The sequence below is a fragment of the Ranitomeya imitator genome, chromosome 4 (assembly GCF_032444005.1).
Source record: "Ranitomeya imitator isolate aRanImi1 chromosome 4, aRanImi1.pri, whole genome shotgun sequence".
In the NCBI taxonomy this organism is placed as follows: Eukaryota; Metazoa; Chordata; class Amphibia; order Anura; family Dendrobatidae; genus Ranitomeya; species Ranitomeya imitator.
This window is the reverse complement of record NC_091285.1, coordinates 358,108,042-358,122,708: the sequence shown is the minus strand read 5'-3', so window position 1 is coordinate 358,122,708 and position 14,667 is coordinate 358,108,042. Positions and strand designations below refer to the sequence as shown.

The following is a 14,667-nucleotide window of genomic DNA, read 5'->3' as shown; positions in this document are numbered from 1 at the left end:
CTGGTCACTGATGCTGAGCAGCAAGCTCATTCCTCAGTGGCTCTCTTGGCACCATCCAGGTTGAAAACGGTTTATTCCCAGACATGGATTACAGGGTGGGTCAGAACGACGGACATGTGAGGGATATGGTTCTTTTTCATTTCTGTGTTATTACAGGAGACGGAGGCTTCAGGCCATGTTCACACGTTCCTGATTTCCATCCTTTTTTTTCTGCACTAAAAACCGCAGCTCTTGGCAGAAAACGCAGGTCCTTTTTTGGTGCGTTTTTTGATGTGTTTTTTATGCAGTTTTCTATGCAGTTTTCTATTCAGAGTCTGTGTGTTTTCTAGGGAGTTTTTTTAGGGTTAAAATGGCTGAAAATACCCTAACCCTATTCTAACCTTAGTGGGGAAAAAAAAAATTCTTTATTTTTTTATTGTCCCTACCTATGGGGGTGACAAAGGGGGGGGGGGGGGTCATTTACTATTTTTTTTATTTTGATCACTGAGATATAACCTATCTCAGTGATCAAAATGCACTTTGGAACGAATCTGCCGGCCGGCAGATTCGGCGGGAGCACTGCGCATGCGCGCGCCATTTTGGAAGATGGCGGCGCCCAGGGAGAAGACGGACGGACACCGGGAGGCCGGGTAAGTATAAGGGGGGGGGGGGAGATGAGGGCACGGGGGGGGTGGGATTGGGGCACGGGGGGCAGCCACACTGCAGCGGTTCTGCACCACAAACCGCAGTAAAACCCGCAGATATATTTTTCATCTGCGGGTTTTACTGCGGGTTTGACCTCACAATGGAGGTCAATGGGTGCAGAACCGCTGCAGTTTTGCAAAAAGAAGTGACATGGTACTTCTTTTTTACCGCAGCTATTCAGCGCGGCTTTTTTCCCCCGATTCCCGCATCATGTGCACAGTGGTTCCTGTTTTCCATAGGGTACAGTGTACTGTACCCTGCATGGAAAACAGCTGCGGAGCCGCAGCGGCAAAATCGCGGCGGTTCCGCAGTAAAAAACGCACTGTGTGAACATGGCCTCAATGGAATGTGTGTTAGGCAAGTATAACTGTTAGTTATTTTTAAATAAAAAGAAAAGTGTGTTTTGTTTTTATGTTAAAAAAAAAACAAAAACACACATACACATATCTCTGGCACTGGAAATATCAGGACATGTGATAGAGCCTTTAGATTATCAGCCGCATGCACAACTGAGTCGTATTTCAGATCCCACTCACCCATTATAAGTTATGGGTGAATAAAAGCTGGATCACATATGGGGTACCATTAGTAATGAGCGAATGTGCCAGGATAAAAGGTTATCGGAGCATGCTCATGTACTAACCAAGTGTCTTTGGGGTGCTCGTAAAATATGTTTGAGTCACTGCTCTGCTCGACAGCCGCAAAACATGCAGGGATTTTCAGCTAGACCAGGGGTGTCAAACTGCATTCCTTGAGGGCCTCAAACCATGCATGTTTTCAAGATTTTCTTAGCATTGCACAAGGTGCTGGAATCATTCTCTGCAGGTGATTAAATCATCACCTGTGCAATGCAAGGAAATCCTGAAAACATGACCTGGTTGCAGCCCTCAAGGAATGCAGTTTGACACCCCTGCGCTAGACAATCCCTGAATGTATTGTGGCTATTGGACAGCCGCGAGACAAGCAACTGTGGGGGACTTGAACATTTTTTTGAGCACGCCAAAGTTACTTGGTTAGTCCAGTGAAGCAAGGGAAATGAGAGAAAGTGGTTCAAACAGCCGTTGATATGGCACCACACTCGCTCACAATCCTGACAAGCTGAGAGACCCCTTTCACTAGCACCAGTAAAACAGAGCCCTGTAGGCCGGTAGTACTAGTTTCTCATTAGATATAAGCCCGGTCCATTAACAGGATTACATAGGGCCAGAAACCAGTAGAATGTGAATTTAAAACCCAGAACACGGACATATGGATTTGTGAATCGAGATAAAAGAGCAGCTCAAGGTTAAATTATATATTTAAAATTGCCTTAAGGATACACTAAACAAAACACCACACACATACGTTATAAATCTAAAATGGTCATATAAACAAATACAGGAACTACAAAAGATAAGCAGATTAATCATATCTGCTACTGGTTTAATGTTCGATCATGTGTGCTGTGGCTGCCAGCTGGTTCCAGTTAGTCACTGGACTTGGACCCCCTTTAGAATTGAACAGCAAGCATGACAAAGCACATGGCCTTGCACAAGCATTTAATCCCTTGGTCAGACAGTTCCCTGTTCCGCCCCAGGGATGGTCCCAATCTCCCTCCCCTGGGGGTTTGAAGCTAAAACTCCCAAAACATATGAAAGATCATCAGTCAGAGCGGCGATTCTGGTGCTGGGCCAGTTATGCTTGGAGACCAAACACTGCTTTGCTACTTGGCTTCTACTTCTTAATAAGATTATTAAGAAGGCAAGTTCTGCTGTCGGCTGTAATCTGGACTCTTTTGGGGAGGTAGTGGAGAAAAGAACTCTGAAAAAGTGTGTGGCAATTATGAACAATAATGCACATCCATTATATGAGCTATTCATGAGACAGAAGAGCACCTTCAGTAACCGGCTTATACTTCTGAGGTGCAAGAAGGAAAAATATAGGAAATCGTTTGTGCCAACTGCTATGGGAATGTACAACAATAACACTAGGGTTAAACCACCAAGGTGAATGTCTACTTATTTCTCTACATTCCAGTTCACTCGTTGTGTATGTCCTATTCTAATGTATAATGTATAATGTTCTTCTGTCAACTCCACTGTCATGTCAACTATGTAATTCCTTTATGATTTTTATGATTTAAGTCGTGCTGCTGTGATACCATAATTTCCCACGGGATCAATAAAGTGTATCGTATCGTATCGTACTAGGCGTTCTGTGCATCTCCCCAATGTGGAGGCTAGAACAGAACGAGACCCTGAAAGGCGTTCGCCTTATTCCAGAGATCTCGAAAATGTAACCGGTGTGTGGCTAGGATGTACGATAACCATGTTGTCCTTAAATCTCTTTATGAAATTCTCATCTAACTGAATGAAGCACTTACATATGATGACCCCCTGTAGATACTAGTTAAGCTAGTGGGGGTGCGAGTTTTCACTCTGCAGCTGAAAAGGCTGGACAACCTGCTGAGACAGGTGTCCTCTTAAAGCTACACACGCTGAAGGACTGTGGTATAGACGATCCAGTTGATGAGCAAGACTTAAATCCCCACATATTCTTCAAAAGAATAGTCAGTTGATTGTTGCTACCTGTTGGTTTGGGCACCATCAGAGCCTGGTTGTAGGTTTGCAGCCAGGTAGTTATTTTTCTGAAACATGCAGAGAAAAAACAGTTGGAGAAGCGGTGATCAAGGAGTCAGGCTTAGATTTTGGCTGTCCACGGTTTGGGAACCATGAATCAGGCAAGAGCTTCCCTTTAAAGGGAATCTGTCACCCCCAAAATCGAAGGTGAGCTAAGCCCACTGGCATCAGGGGCTTATCTACAGCATTCCATGAAGGGGTTTCATTGAAGATGACAGGTATAGGGTCATGGCCTGGAGACACGACCAGGTCTGGCTCTTCTCAGGGATGCTACAGGTGATTGACAGGTTCTGTCTCTATACACACAAGAGAGGAAGACCTGTCAATCAACTGCAGGAGTGCTGGGAAGAGCCAGCAGGGTCCAGCGCCTAATTATTCTCACCTGTCTATGGTCACTGGATCTTTAAAGCATATTTTCTCTAAAACGCTCAGGCATTTAAGATAAAATTATATTTGGCTGCAATCGTGCAACCAGGCTGATTCACGCTGCCCACAGTTTGTGCAGTACGCAACAGATGACTTAGTGTGATAAGTGACTTGAGGTCATCTGTTTACCGATGGACGGCCATTTAACAGCCTGTTTACACAGACCGACCACATTTCCTACGACCTCACAACGATCACTATGCACATACAATATTATATTTCTTGGCAGCACATAGGAGGATTTTTCAAACCTGCTTAAAAAATAAATCACCTCATCCAATGAGCGAGCGTCTGGAGCACATGCTTACTACGCATTTCAAAAGTCATTACGAAAATAGGCCAGGACAGATTTTTAAAGATACGGTTTTAGGGGAATTGACAGAAAAGGGCGTTTCCAGACATTTCTAGAAAAGAAACAGGGAAAAAAAAATAATAAATTAAAAAAAAAAAAAAAACGGAAACTACCTACGTGTCCGAATGCTCAACACCTTATCATCCAACACAGCTCTGCATAACACCTCCATTTTGAAGCTGTCAGGGATTGCTGTATGCCGGATCATCAATGAAAGGACTAACGATCAGATTATCTCTCTCCATTCTCACAAACATCGATTCTCCCTATAAAATACGGTAGTGCTGGGATCAATTTTTCACACCCACACAACACGGTTTTGCTAAAGAGAAATGGTTCTTGCCCTCAATGGACAATATACAAACTGCCCAGCATGTGAAACACCATCCATTCAGAGAAAAAAAATAGGGAGAAGTAGAGAAAGCTCTGTTCATATCTGTTACAGGCTTCCACCAGAAATATACGGTACATTAATAAACATTTAACAGAAGCCTGCTACATATGTCACTATATAGGTATACATCTCCTATAGGCTACCCGTATTCCTCTGCATGATACACACCACAAATAGTGTGGGAGGAGGGACATGGAAGAGGACACAATATTGAGGTCGGGGTATCAGCTACCTATCGTATGTAGGCAGTGAGCCTTTCTAGCGTACACTCTAAATGTAAGGCCACAACACACGAAAGAGGACAATCCGGTGACATACGGTAGAGTGGAGATAACTTCATGTTCATTGTATGAGACATCACAAAAGCAGAAGATCAACATCAAGGTCCTGTTAATTGATTGCATATGAGAGTGACTTAAAGGGATTATCCCCAGTTGACCCGAGAGCCCCTGTCTCCTCTCCGAAGCGGCAGTAGCGCTTCCCCCCAGCTCACCCTGAAGAACCCAGAGGTGGCGGCCTCAGGCACCGTACCAGCCACGTCAGGGGTCTCCCCGCTGCTGGATTCCGACTAGCCGGAACGACCAGATGACATCTTCATGCAGGTACCGCACTGAAGGTTCCCGGTCAGGGACAGGAAACCAACTGATGCGAGGGAGAGGCACCGCCCTTTTATATGTAGGTTTCCTGTCCCTGAAGGGCGGATCCCCTCTGTCCGTGGTGCTGTCATGGGAGACTGAGAAATTACTGTTATACTGTAGCCTTTTCTATGAAACTATACATCAATATGTTCAGTTCCTTTTGGGGGGCACACTTCATAATCAATGTGACAGATTCACTTTAAGTTTTATTTATGGTACTAAACCCAGGAGCCAACTAGCCCCCCCAAAAATGGCCACTTGAGAGCTGCAATGGGCTCCCGGAGTCTACAGTTATCTGTCCATTCCTTCTATCATCCAGTATTCATGCCACAAGACAGAATTTTTACTAGGCACAGCATGGATTTAGTTTGGAGGCAAATAAAGTTTCTCAACTCTGAACAATGACCCAACAGCATATAAAGTGGACGACCACAAGATTACAGCAATTAGCAGCTGCCAACAAATGTTAACAAGTTTGTAATTACAATATTTCTTCAAAGTGCATCAGGACTTTTTCCTCAAACCTGTCCTTCAATGCCACCATTTAACCGTAAAGCAGGATAACCACTTTTCACACCCCTCTATTCCAGTGTCATGTCCCCAAACCTTCTGCTTACCCATCCTGGAGCAGTGACGTCACATATACCCTAGGTGACCGCTGCAGCCAATCACCACACTCAGTCATCTTGAGGTCAGTGATTGACTGCAGTGGTCACAAGCTGCACATGATGCCACTGCTCCACTCAAGGTAAACAGAAAACTATTGGGTGGCATTATAGACACAGTGCTGGGCAATATCCATAGGCGGCCATTGTTCTCAGGCAGTGCAGATCCCGTCTCCGTAGGACAGGAGTCTCGAGAACAATTAACTTTTTTTGCAGCCCAAAAGATCGTTGCATGCAACAAATGAGCATTTTACTCATTCATCAGAAGATCGGCAATCTGTGTATGCTGCAAAATTATATTAAATGAACGCTCTCAGGAATGCTTGTTCCGGGCAGTGTAAATGCACCTTGAGGAGAAAAAAATAAAAAAGGAGCAGAAAGGATGTTCGGACATGTTGAGAGCAAGATCCAGATGTTACTGCCTTGCTTATACAAGTTCTCACCTAAGGGTATGTGCACGTTAAGGGATTGCAGCGCAATGGTCTGCCACAGCTCCAGGGCAGGGGAGGAAGCAGAGAAGTATACAGACAGGACAGCTGGAGATCGAAAAGGATTCTTTGAGGTATTTGTTTTTATTTTTTTAAAACAACGTTTTACGTCAAAGAAAGAATCATTTGTGATCCCCTGCTGTCCTGTATTCTATCTTATGTCCAGGAGCTGTGGTATGATCAGACCATGTCCCTGCACGGTCAGACACGGCCATTACACAGTACACAGCAGGGGCACATTTATAAGATTATCTCAGCACAGGAACATTTTATTTAATCACATGCAGTTGTGGAACTTATTATTTTTCCAAGATCTTGTTCATGGGCTAACCTTTAGTTTCTTTTTAATAGAAGCAATACTGAATGCCGTGACGGTGCGCACAGCCCCGAATTACGCTGGCACTGCCTATGTGATGTGTACACTGTCGATATGCATACTCCCAGCCACATTCCGACTAGACGTGTGTGGCCGGGCTTGCACTGAGCGAGGCCGTATAGGTCTAGTTGGAATGTAGCCAGAAGCATGCATTTCAAATCACAGTCACATGAAGCTTTGGCTCTCCGCCAGGGAGCTACACGCAACATGAGGATTCACATAGTGACGGCAGACTTCTGGGTCAAGCCTGGACAACCCCTTTAAATGATTGCCCACATATAGGATCATTTTTAAGTTAATCATTGTGTATGGCCTGTGAATGATGTTATAAATATCGAAATAGCCCCTAGCAGGAAAAAAAAAAAAAAAAAAAAAAAAATTCTCCCTGCCCCTGCTATGGATACACACATAAATGGAACCAGTCATCTGATTCATGTGAGGTATATAATTCTCTAAAAAGTTCCAGCATTACAAAAAAAAAAAAAAAAAAAAAAAAAGGGGGAACTTTAAAAATCTGTTCTCAGCTCGGCTCCTTCTAGGTCTCATTGTTGTAGAGACCTGTCACTCACCTGCAGCAGTGCTGAAAATGGCTAGGTGCGTAGCTGGACGAGGCTCATCTCTGGCCATGGTCCCAAGCTGGACCTTTAAACAATTCTGCAGGCTCGGATTCATGCTCTCCGCTATTTGGGCAGCAGAAACCGAATGACAGGTTCGCTTTATAAGATAATTGGAGAAATGAGAATTCTCACTAGACTGGTTAAACTGGTACTCAAATACATTTCTGAGATTTTTTTCAGTCCTCAAATACTCCCACTTGATTAGCCAATGCTTGTGGCAGAATAGGCAACACAAGTGAAGCAAATATACAAATATTGTAACAACTAACACGTAGTAAGAACTTGAGACACTTGTATCCATCAGCTTTGTGTTCTGAACATGATGCAGGTTTTATGAAAGGGGGATTCCAATCTTAAAAGGAAATCTGTCAGCAGCTTTTTTGCCGAGTAAACTGACAACAGCATGATGTAGGGGCACAGAGCCAGGGAGAAGTATATCACTTATGGGGCGCTTGGTACAGTTTTGATAAAATCCCTGTTTTCTGTATATATAGCGATGTTCAAAGTGCTGAGCTGTGTATAACCCCTCCCGATTGTCAGCTTCCTGTGTACACCATCAGCAAACAGCTAATCACGGGTAGATACACAGATTAGCTGGACTGCTAATCTCTTGCTGATAAAACACCGATTGTATTTAAACTACAGAAAGCTGGTGAGAATGTGACCAGTCCTGGAATCACACACTCTGCCCCTACATCATGCTGATCTCAGATTTCATAGCAGAAACCTGCTGACTGATTCCATTCAGGAAATTGATGATATTCTTTGAGCTACAGTACCATAGATCAACTGCTACACAGTGTATGGAGCTGCTGTGTCCTGGTTCCGTTCACTGTGTACATCTGGCCACTGCAAGAGCAGATAACTAATGGATATGGGTTACGGCTGTTGAGCCCTCACCAATATGATGTTTATGAACATCTTAGTATTGTTAGGTCATTAATATAGTAAGCCTAAAAAAGCCTTTGAAACACTGCTCAGAAATGCAACGCAGGTGTACTTAAAGGGAACCTGTCACCCCGAAAATCGCGGGTGAGGTAATCCCACCGGCATCAGGGGCTTATCTGCAGCATTCTGTAATGCTGTAGATAAGCCCCCGATGTTACCTGAAAAAGGAGAAAAAGACGTTATATTATACTCACCCAGGGGCGGTCCCGCTGCTGGTCAGGTCGGATGGGAGTCTCCGGTCCGCTGCGGCACCTCCTCTCTTCTTTCCATGACGTCCTCTTCTGATCTTCAGCCACGGCTCCGGCGCAGGCGTACTTTGCTCTGCCCTCTTGAGGGCAGAGGATAGTACTGCAGTGTGCAGGCGCCGGAAAGGTCAGAGGCCTGGCGCCTGCGCACTGCAGTACTTTGTCTGCCCTCAACAGGGCAGAGCAAAGTACGCCTGCGCCTGAGCCGTGGCTGAAGATCAGAAGAGGAGGTCATGGAATGAAGATAGGAGGCGCCGGAGCGGACCAGAGACGCCCATCCGACCTGACCAGCAGCGGGACCGCCCCTGGGTGAGTATAATCTAACGTCTTTTTCTCCTTTTTCAGATAACATCGGGGGCTTATCTACAGCATTAGAGAATGCTGTAGATAAGCCCCTGATGATGGTGGGATTACCTCACCTGCGATTTTCAGGGTGACAGGTTCCCTTTAAATAAGCATGGCCATCAAAATGGTTTGAAAACAGACTAGCTGGATACTTCTAAGCTCTACTAGAAACAGGAAGTCTATTTTCCCTGCATGAGTCAGCATTGGAACTACAATTCAAAGTCCCTGGAAGGAGGAGAATCAGAGCATCTGGGTCAGCAGTTGAAGACTGATGACTCATACAGGGAAAATTGACCTCCTGTTTCTACAGAGAGCTTAGAGGGATTCAGCTAGTCAGTTTTTCATCACATGATGTCAGACATAATGGAAAAGAAAACAATTAGCTGGGTAGAAAGACAAAATGAGCAAAATTGTAAATACACAGTGCCATATAATATGGTGACTGCAATATATAAAGAGGATAAAAACTTTAATGGGAGTGTTTCATTAAGTCCTTCACAGCATACGCCGTATACCTACGCAGAAAGCCTGCTCCATAGCTGAAAGACGATGGCCGAGTATTACAGCCTGGATCTGTCACTGTTGTTAACCTGTAAAACGTTACTGTCACTCTCCAAACAGCGGCATTTAATTTGCACCGAACAGCGCACGCAACCCTACTTCAACCCATCTGCGCACCTGTGACTTGATCACAGGTCGCCGATGGATTGTCATAACAGCCAGGGGTCAGCTGATGACCCCCGTGTTTGTCATTATGGAACTCCCCAATACAGAATATTCCCCGTACAGAATAACGGGGCCCTCATAATGCCCTGTACAGAATAACGGGCCCCACACAATGCTCCGTACAGAATAATTGGCCCCACATAATGCCCCGTACAGAATAATTGATCCCCCATAATGCCCCGTACAGAATAATGGGTCCCATATAATGCCCCGTACACAATAATGGGCCCCATATAATGCCCCATACATTTAAAAAAATAAAAATCAATCAAATCCTCACCTCTCCTTGTTGGCTGCAGGTCTGGGCTCCTCAGTGTTGCAGTCTTCTGCCTCTCTGCGCTGTGACTGCTCGGAGGGAAGCGTGCACAGTAGTGACGTCATCGCGCCCTCTGCCCTAAGGCTTCTTTCACACTTCAGTTGTTTGGCGTCAGTCACTACCGACATAGTGACGGATTGACGGATCCATCACAATTGCTGAGAAAACGGTTCTAACGGATCCGGTTTTTTGACGGATCCGTTACTTGGGGGTTGTCTGGGAAAAGTATCTACTTTTTGGAGCATGCGCAATTAAAAAAACGGATTGGGGCGACGGATCCGCCGAAAAAACAGTTGCAGCGGATCCGTCGCCCATAGGCGGCCATTCTATGGAATGGCGGACGCGACAGATCCGTCGCGATCCGCCATTTCGGCGTTGACAAAAAACGTTTCAATGTCCCCGTCTATTTTCAGAAAACGTCCACCAAATTTCGACGGATCCGTCGCATGGCGGATGGAACGGACGACCATCCGTCACAATCCGTCGCTAATGCAAATCTATGGGAAAATAACGGATCCGTCAAAAAAATTGACGGATCCGTTATTTGAGGAAAATGGCGGTTTTAGACTGACGCCAAACAACTGAAGTGTGAAAGAGGCCTAAGACGTCACAGAGTCAGAAAACGCAGAAGACACTGGAGCTGAGAAGGAACAGGGAGAGATAAGTATTGAAAGTGCTGGAGCCCTGAGCAAGTGGAGTGGCGGCATTAGCACTGGGCTCCCCTGACTCAAGGGCGCCATAGCGTCTCGGTGTCCCTGACTGGTTGGTCCCCACCTGTTTGCACAGGGGCCCAGCACTTGTAATACTTACCTCTCCCTGTTCCTCCGGCTGCTGACACCAGCCCTGGGTCTGACCACAGGAACCATTGTGAATGATAGCAGACATGTCCATAATTTCCCTGTAGCATTAAAGGAAACCCGTCACCAGAAGAAAAAAAAAAAATGTTAACCTGCAAATATGGGGTTAATCTCAAGGTTAATAACATTATAATGCTGGCTGGCACCTGCAGGTTGCCCAAGACTGTGTGGAGAAAATGAACTTTGCTCCCCCTGGCAGCGTTTTGGTTTCAGTCACAGGGGCTGTACCGGCGCAGGTTCAGTTACCACTCCGAGAAAACAAAATGGTGTCTCTAACCACACCCCCCGGCCCTGACTGACAGCCCCAATGCACAGGGCACGATTACAGCCACCGCTCCGCATACTCAGAGCAGTTAGTGAACCAGCGCCGATGCTGCCCCCGTGACTGAGGCAGGAACGCTCCTGGGAACAATAGAAGTTCACTTTCTCCCCATAGCGTTAGGCCATGTGCAGGCGCCAGCAAGCATTATAACGCTATTAAACAGCGGTTTTTTTTCTGGTGACAGGTTCCCTTTATTATGTGCACAGTGCCTAGCCAACCCTAATACAAAGCCATAGGCCCGTCATGTGCTGACATACACTTGTCCCTTGTTGTATACGGCTCTGTACGATTTGGAGGATGCATTGGTGAGGGAAAATGGACCACGATATGAGTCCCTGCACCCTGGCATCAGTGGCATACTCCGACCCAACTAACCCTCCCCCAGCTGAAATGTCAAATATATACATGAAGTGGGATCACATAAGGCAAACAGTCACCTGTTCATCCAACAGCGTGCCCAAGGGCATGATTCTGTGAGAAAAACTCATTGTGACACTTCAGAGGCGGAGGAGAAGTGCTATATTGGTACATGACACGGATGAGGGGACGGTTTTAGAACATGAAACATGTCGTGTGTTCAGGCAGCGCTGCTCCCTGGGAGCCATGTAAATGCTATTCCAGCACTGACCTTGGGGAAGCACTTTGCCCTGGCTGAGACGCCACAGACGACATGACATTGCTCGGCTATAAACAGACAAGGGGCTTCCTGAGCTGCGGTGCTGTATAACACTGGGCATGGAATGGCGCTATGCCCGCTTACAAGAAAATCACATTATAGACCTTAATGGACGGCCAGGGATACAGTTATACATGCAATTTACCAGAGTAGAAAAAAACAAACCTTATTTCTCATCTACTTGTAGTCAAAGGAGTGAAGGTGATTTTTGGGCAACTTTTAAACTCCATTTTACTCTTCTCCTTTCATATATGTAAAATAGGACTAGGTTTGACACCAGCCGGTTACCCAAATCAGGAGATATGATATATTGCCCCCACGTCAAGTTGTATATAAATAGATGCTAGGAAAACACCATTTATGACTAAAAATTAAATCTGACCCCACCCCAATATGTATAACATAAGCAGGACTATGGGGACCCCATCATTGATGGCCCCCATCTCCTCTCAGGATCCCATACCTCTCACCTGATTACATCTCTGACTATGGAGAGCGACACTGGATCCGAACGTTTCATTGGCCAGCATGGATGTGTTACACAGATCATTCACTACACATCACAACGTTTATTAACAAGCCCCAAAACTGGACCATTACTTATCAGGGTGCATTTACTTATCAGATTTGATTCTATGGGTTCTGCAATGAAATTTGCATTAAATCCAGGTCACATGGTGCAAAAAAAAAAAAAAAAAACGTCTGACCTATTATTCACACATGTATTATACGATCCATGCTTGGATCAGAATACCCAGCCCAATCACAGGACTCCTTACAGTACCATATACATATACAAGGCCATTAGCTCCGGTCCGGCGACCCAGTGGTCAGGATGGGTATTGCAGTAATGCGCACATAAGGCCAATTTCACACTTCTGCAATTCAAAATCCATGTAGAAACGTATTTCTGGATCAGACAGCCTATCAGACCACAGCAAATCTGGAAGTCACGTGATGAGGACATGTGAAGATATCCTAAGAGCCCACTTAGACTGGACCACCGTAGCTGTTACAGGGGTATTCCCCTCTGCAAGATCCTATCCCAATATGAAGTAGGTGTAATAATATTAGCAAAATACGTCCAGTGAGAAATGTAGTATAGTTCCCCTGATAACCCATGTCACTCACTTCATGTGCAGGGCATTGCAGTAGCTTAGGTATCCATGGTTATGACCACTAGCAACCAACTGTCATTATATTAGTGGTCATAACCATGGATACCTAAGCTACTGCAATGCCCTGCACATGAAGTGAGTGACATGGGCTATCAGGGGAACTATACTACTTTTCTAACTGGACGTATTTGCCTATTGGGATAGGATCTTGGAGATGGGAATGCCTCTTTGGCAGTCATTGAATGGTCTGCTTAGACAGGTCGCTCGCACTTCTATGCGCACAGTACAAAGATTCTGAAAACCGTGTTCTCTGCAGCACGCTACTGTTTACACAGGATGATGTGCTGCAGAGAAAGATTATTTTTAAAGCAAGCTAAAATTAATTTCACCCAGCACACAAGTGGTTTCCTTGTTTTTTTTTTGGTGATCAGGCTGCAGGAACAAGCGTTCTAAGACGGACACTAGCTCCCGATTACTGGCCGCTGTGGTCCCTACGGTCCAGGTGCGGTCCCTACGGTCCAGGTGCGGTCCCTACGGTCCAGGTGTAGTCCTTGTCCCCATCGGATTCCTTTTTCGCCTTGTCTCAGGGGTGCGGGTGAACAGGTAGAAGGAATCTGATGCCAGGAACGTCTCCATAGCGCTCTATGGGATCATTCCTGGCAGATGTTGTATGGGGCAGGTCCTAGGGGAGAATCATAAAGCACAACTCATCATATGGTGCAAAATGGATCAGGACTCAGGTGTGAACAGAACTGAGCGGCTTTATACGTGATCGCCGTATAAACGGACAGCGGTATATTACTGACGTCTGAGGGTCTCACTAGGAGGGTCCTGGGGGCTTCCACCAAGAAATGTCTCCCACTGGATCCTCACCACATGTAGTCAGCCTGTGAGCAGGAGCTCCCTGCAGCCCGGGCTGTGCACAGGGGAACTACAAGTACCAGGGCACTGCCAGGGAGCACCGCTGACCTTCACCCCACATGCCCCTGCGTGCCAGCACAGGATGCGAGGAGGCCATGAGCCCCGCTACACTGAGGTGAGTGCCCTGGCACGGCGCAGCATCCCCCCAGCCCTCACCTTATAAGAATCGGTGGCCAGTAGGATATTGAACTCCGGTTCCCCACATTCCATGGCCGCACCGGTGACTGACAACGCGCTCCGCGACCGCTCGGTGAACAATACTGGACCGCGCCGCTCGCCGTTCTTCTATACCTTTCCCAGTGCCAGGCCAGGGGGCGTGGCCACGGCCGTGACGTGGTAGGCGTGGCCGCCTCCCGAACCTTTTCACACTCGGGGCAGCGCAGTGAGCAATGAATGATGACGTCATATCGGCAGCCGGGCTGGGCGCTCATTGGACAGCTCGAGGCACCGGATTTGCCCACCAGCACGTGTGCAAGCCCCGCCCCCAAAGCGCTGCCTGCTGCTGTCAGTTTCGGTTTTGTGGAAAGGGCGAAAGATTCCAGTATGAGGAAGAGAAACCAGAAGATGCTCCCTCACCCACGTACTGGTGTCAGAGCTACTGGGTGGGCCGGCTTCCTGGAAAGGGAATGTGTCCCAACCTATGCACTCACTAGGACGAGGCTGAAGTTGGTTTCTTATTCGTTCAGTTTCTTATTCGGAGCTGAAGTTGGTTTCTTATTCGTCGGTTTCTTATTCGGCAATTTTTTCTTTTCTGTTTTTTATAGGTTAAACAACAAAAAATAATCATCACAATAATAAAAGACAATGCAGCGAGGAGCCCTGATGTGAATACACTTAAAAACGGCTACAAAAACAATAAAACTGGCACAAAAATGGGCATCAAAGTGGGCACCAAAGAGCGCTGAAGAAAGGGTTAAATGCCTTTGGGCCACTGA

The 14,667-nt window shown here is 46.2% G+C and overlaps 1 protein-coding gene across 1 annotated transcript in view; it reads right to left on the bottom strand.

Moving 5' to 3' along the window:
• NAMPT (nicotinamide phosphoribosyltransferase) overlaps nt 1-14,103 on the bottom strand; it is a 96,710-nt gene extending 82,607 nt beyond the window's left edge. The window contains exon 1 of the mRNA XM_069765079.1: nt 13,889-14,103. Coding sequence (XP_069621180.1) covers nt 13,889-13,942 — 54 coding nt within the window. The 5' untranslated portion in view covers nt 13,943-14,103. The remainder of the gene's footprint in view (nt 1-13,888) is intronic.
• Nucleotides 14,104-14,667: the final 564 nt, after the last annotated feature.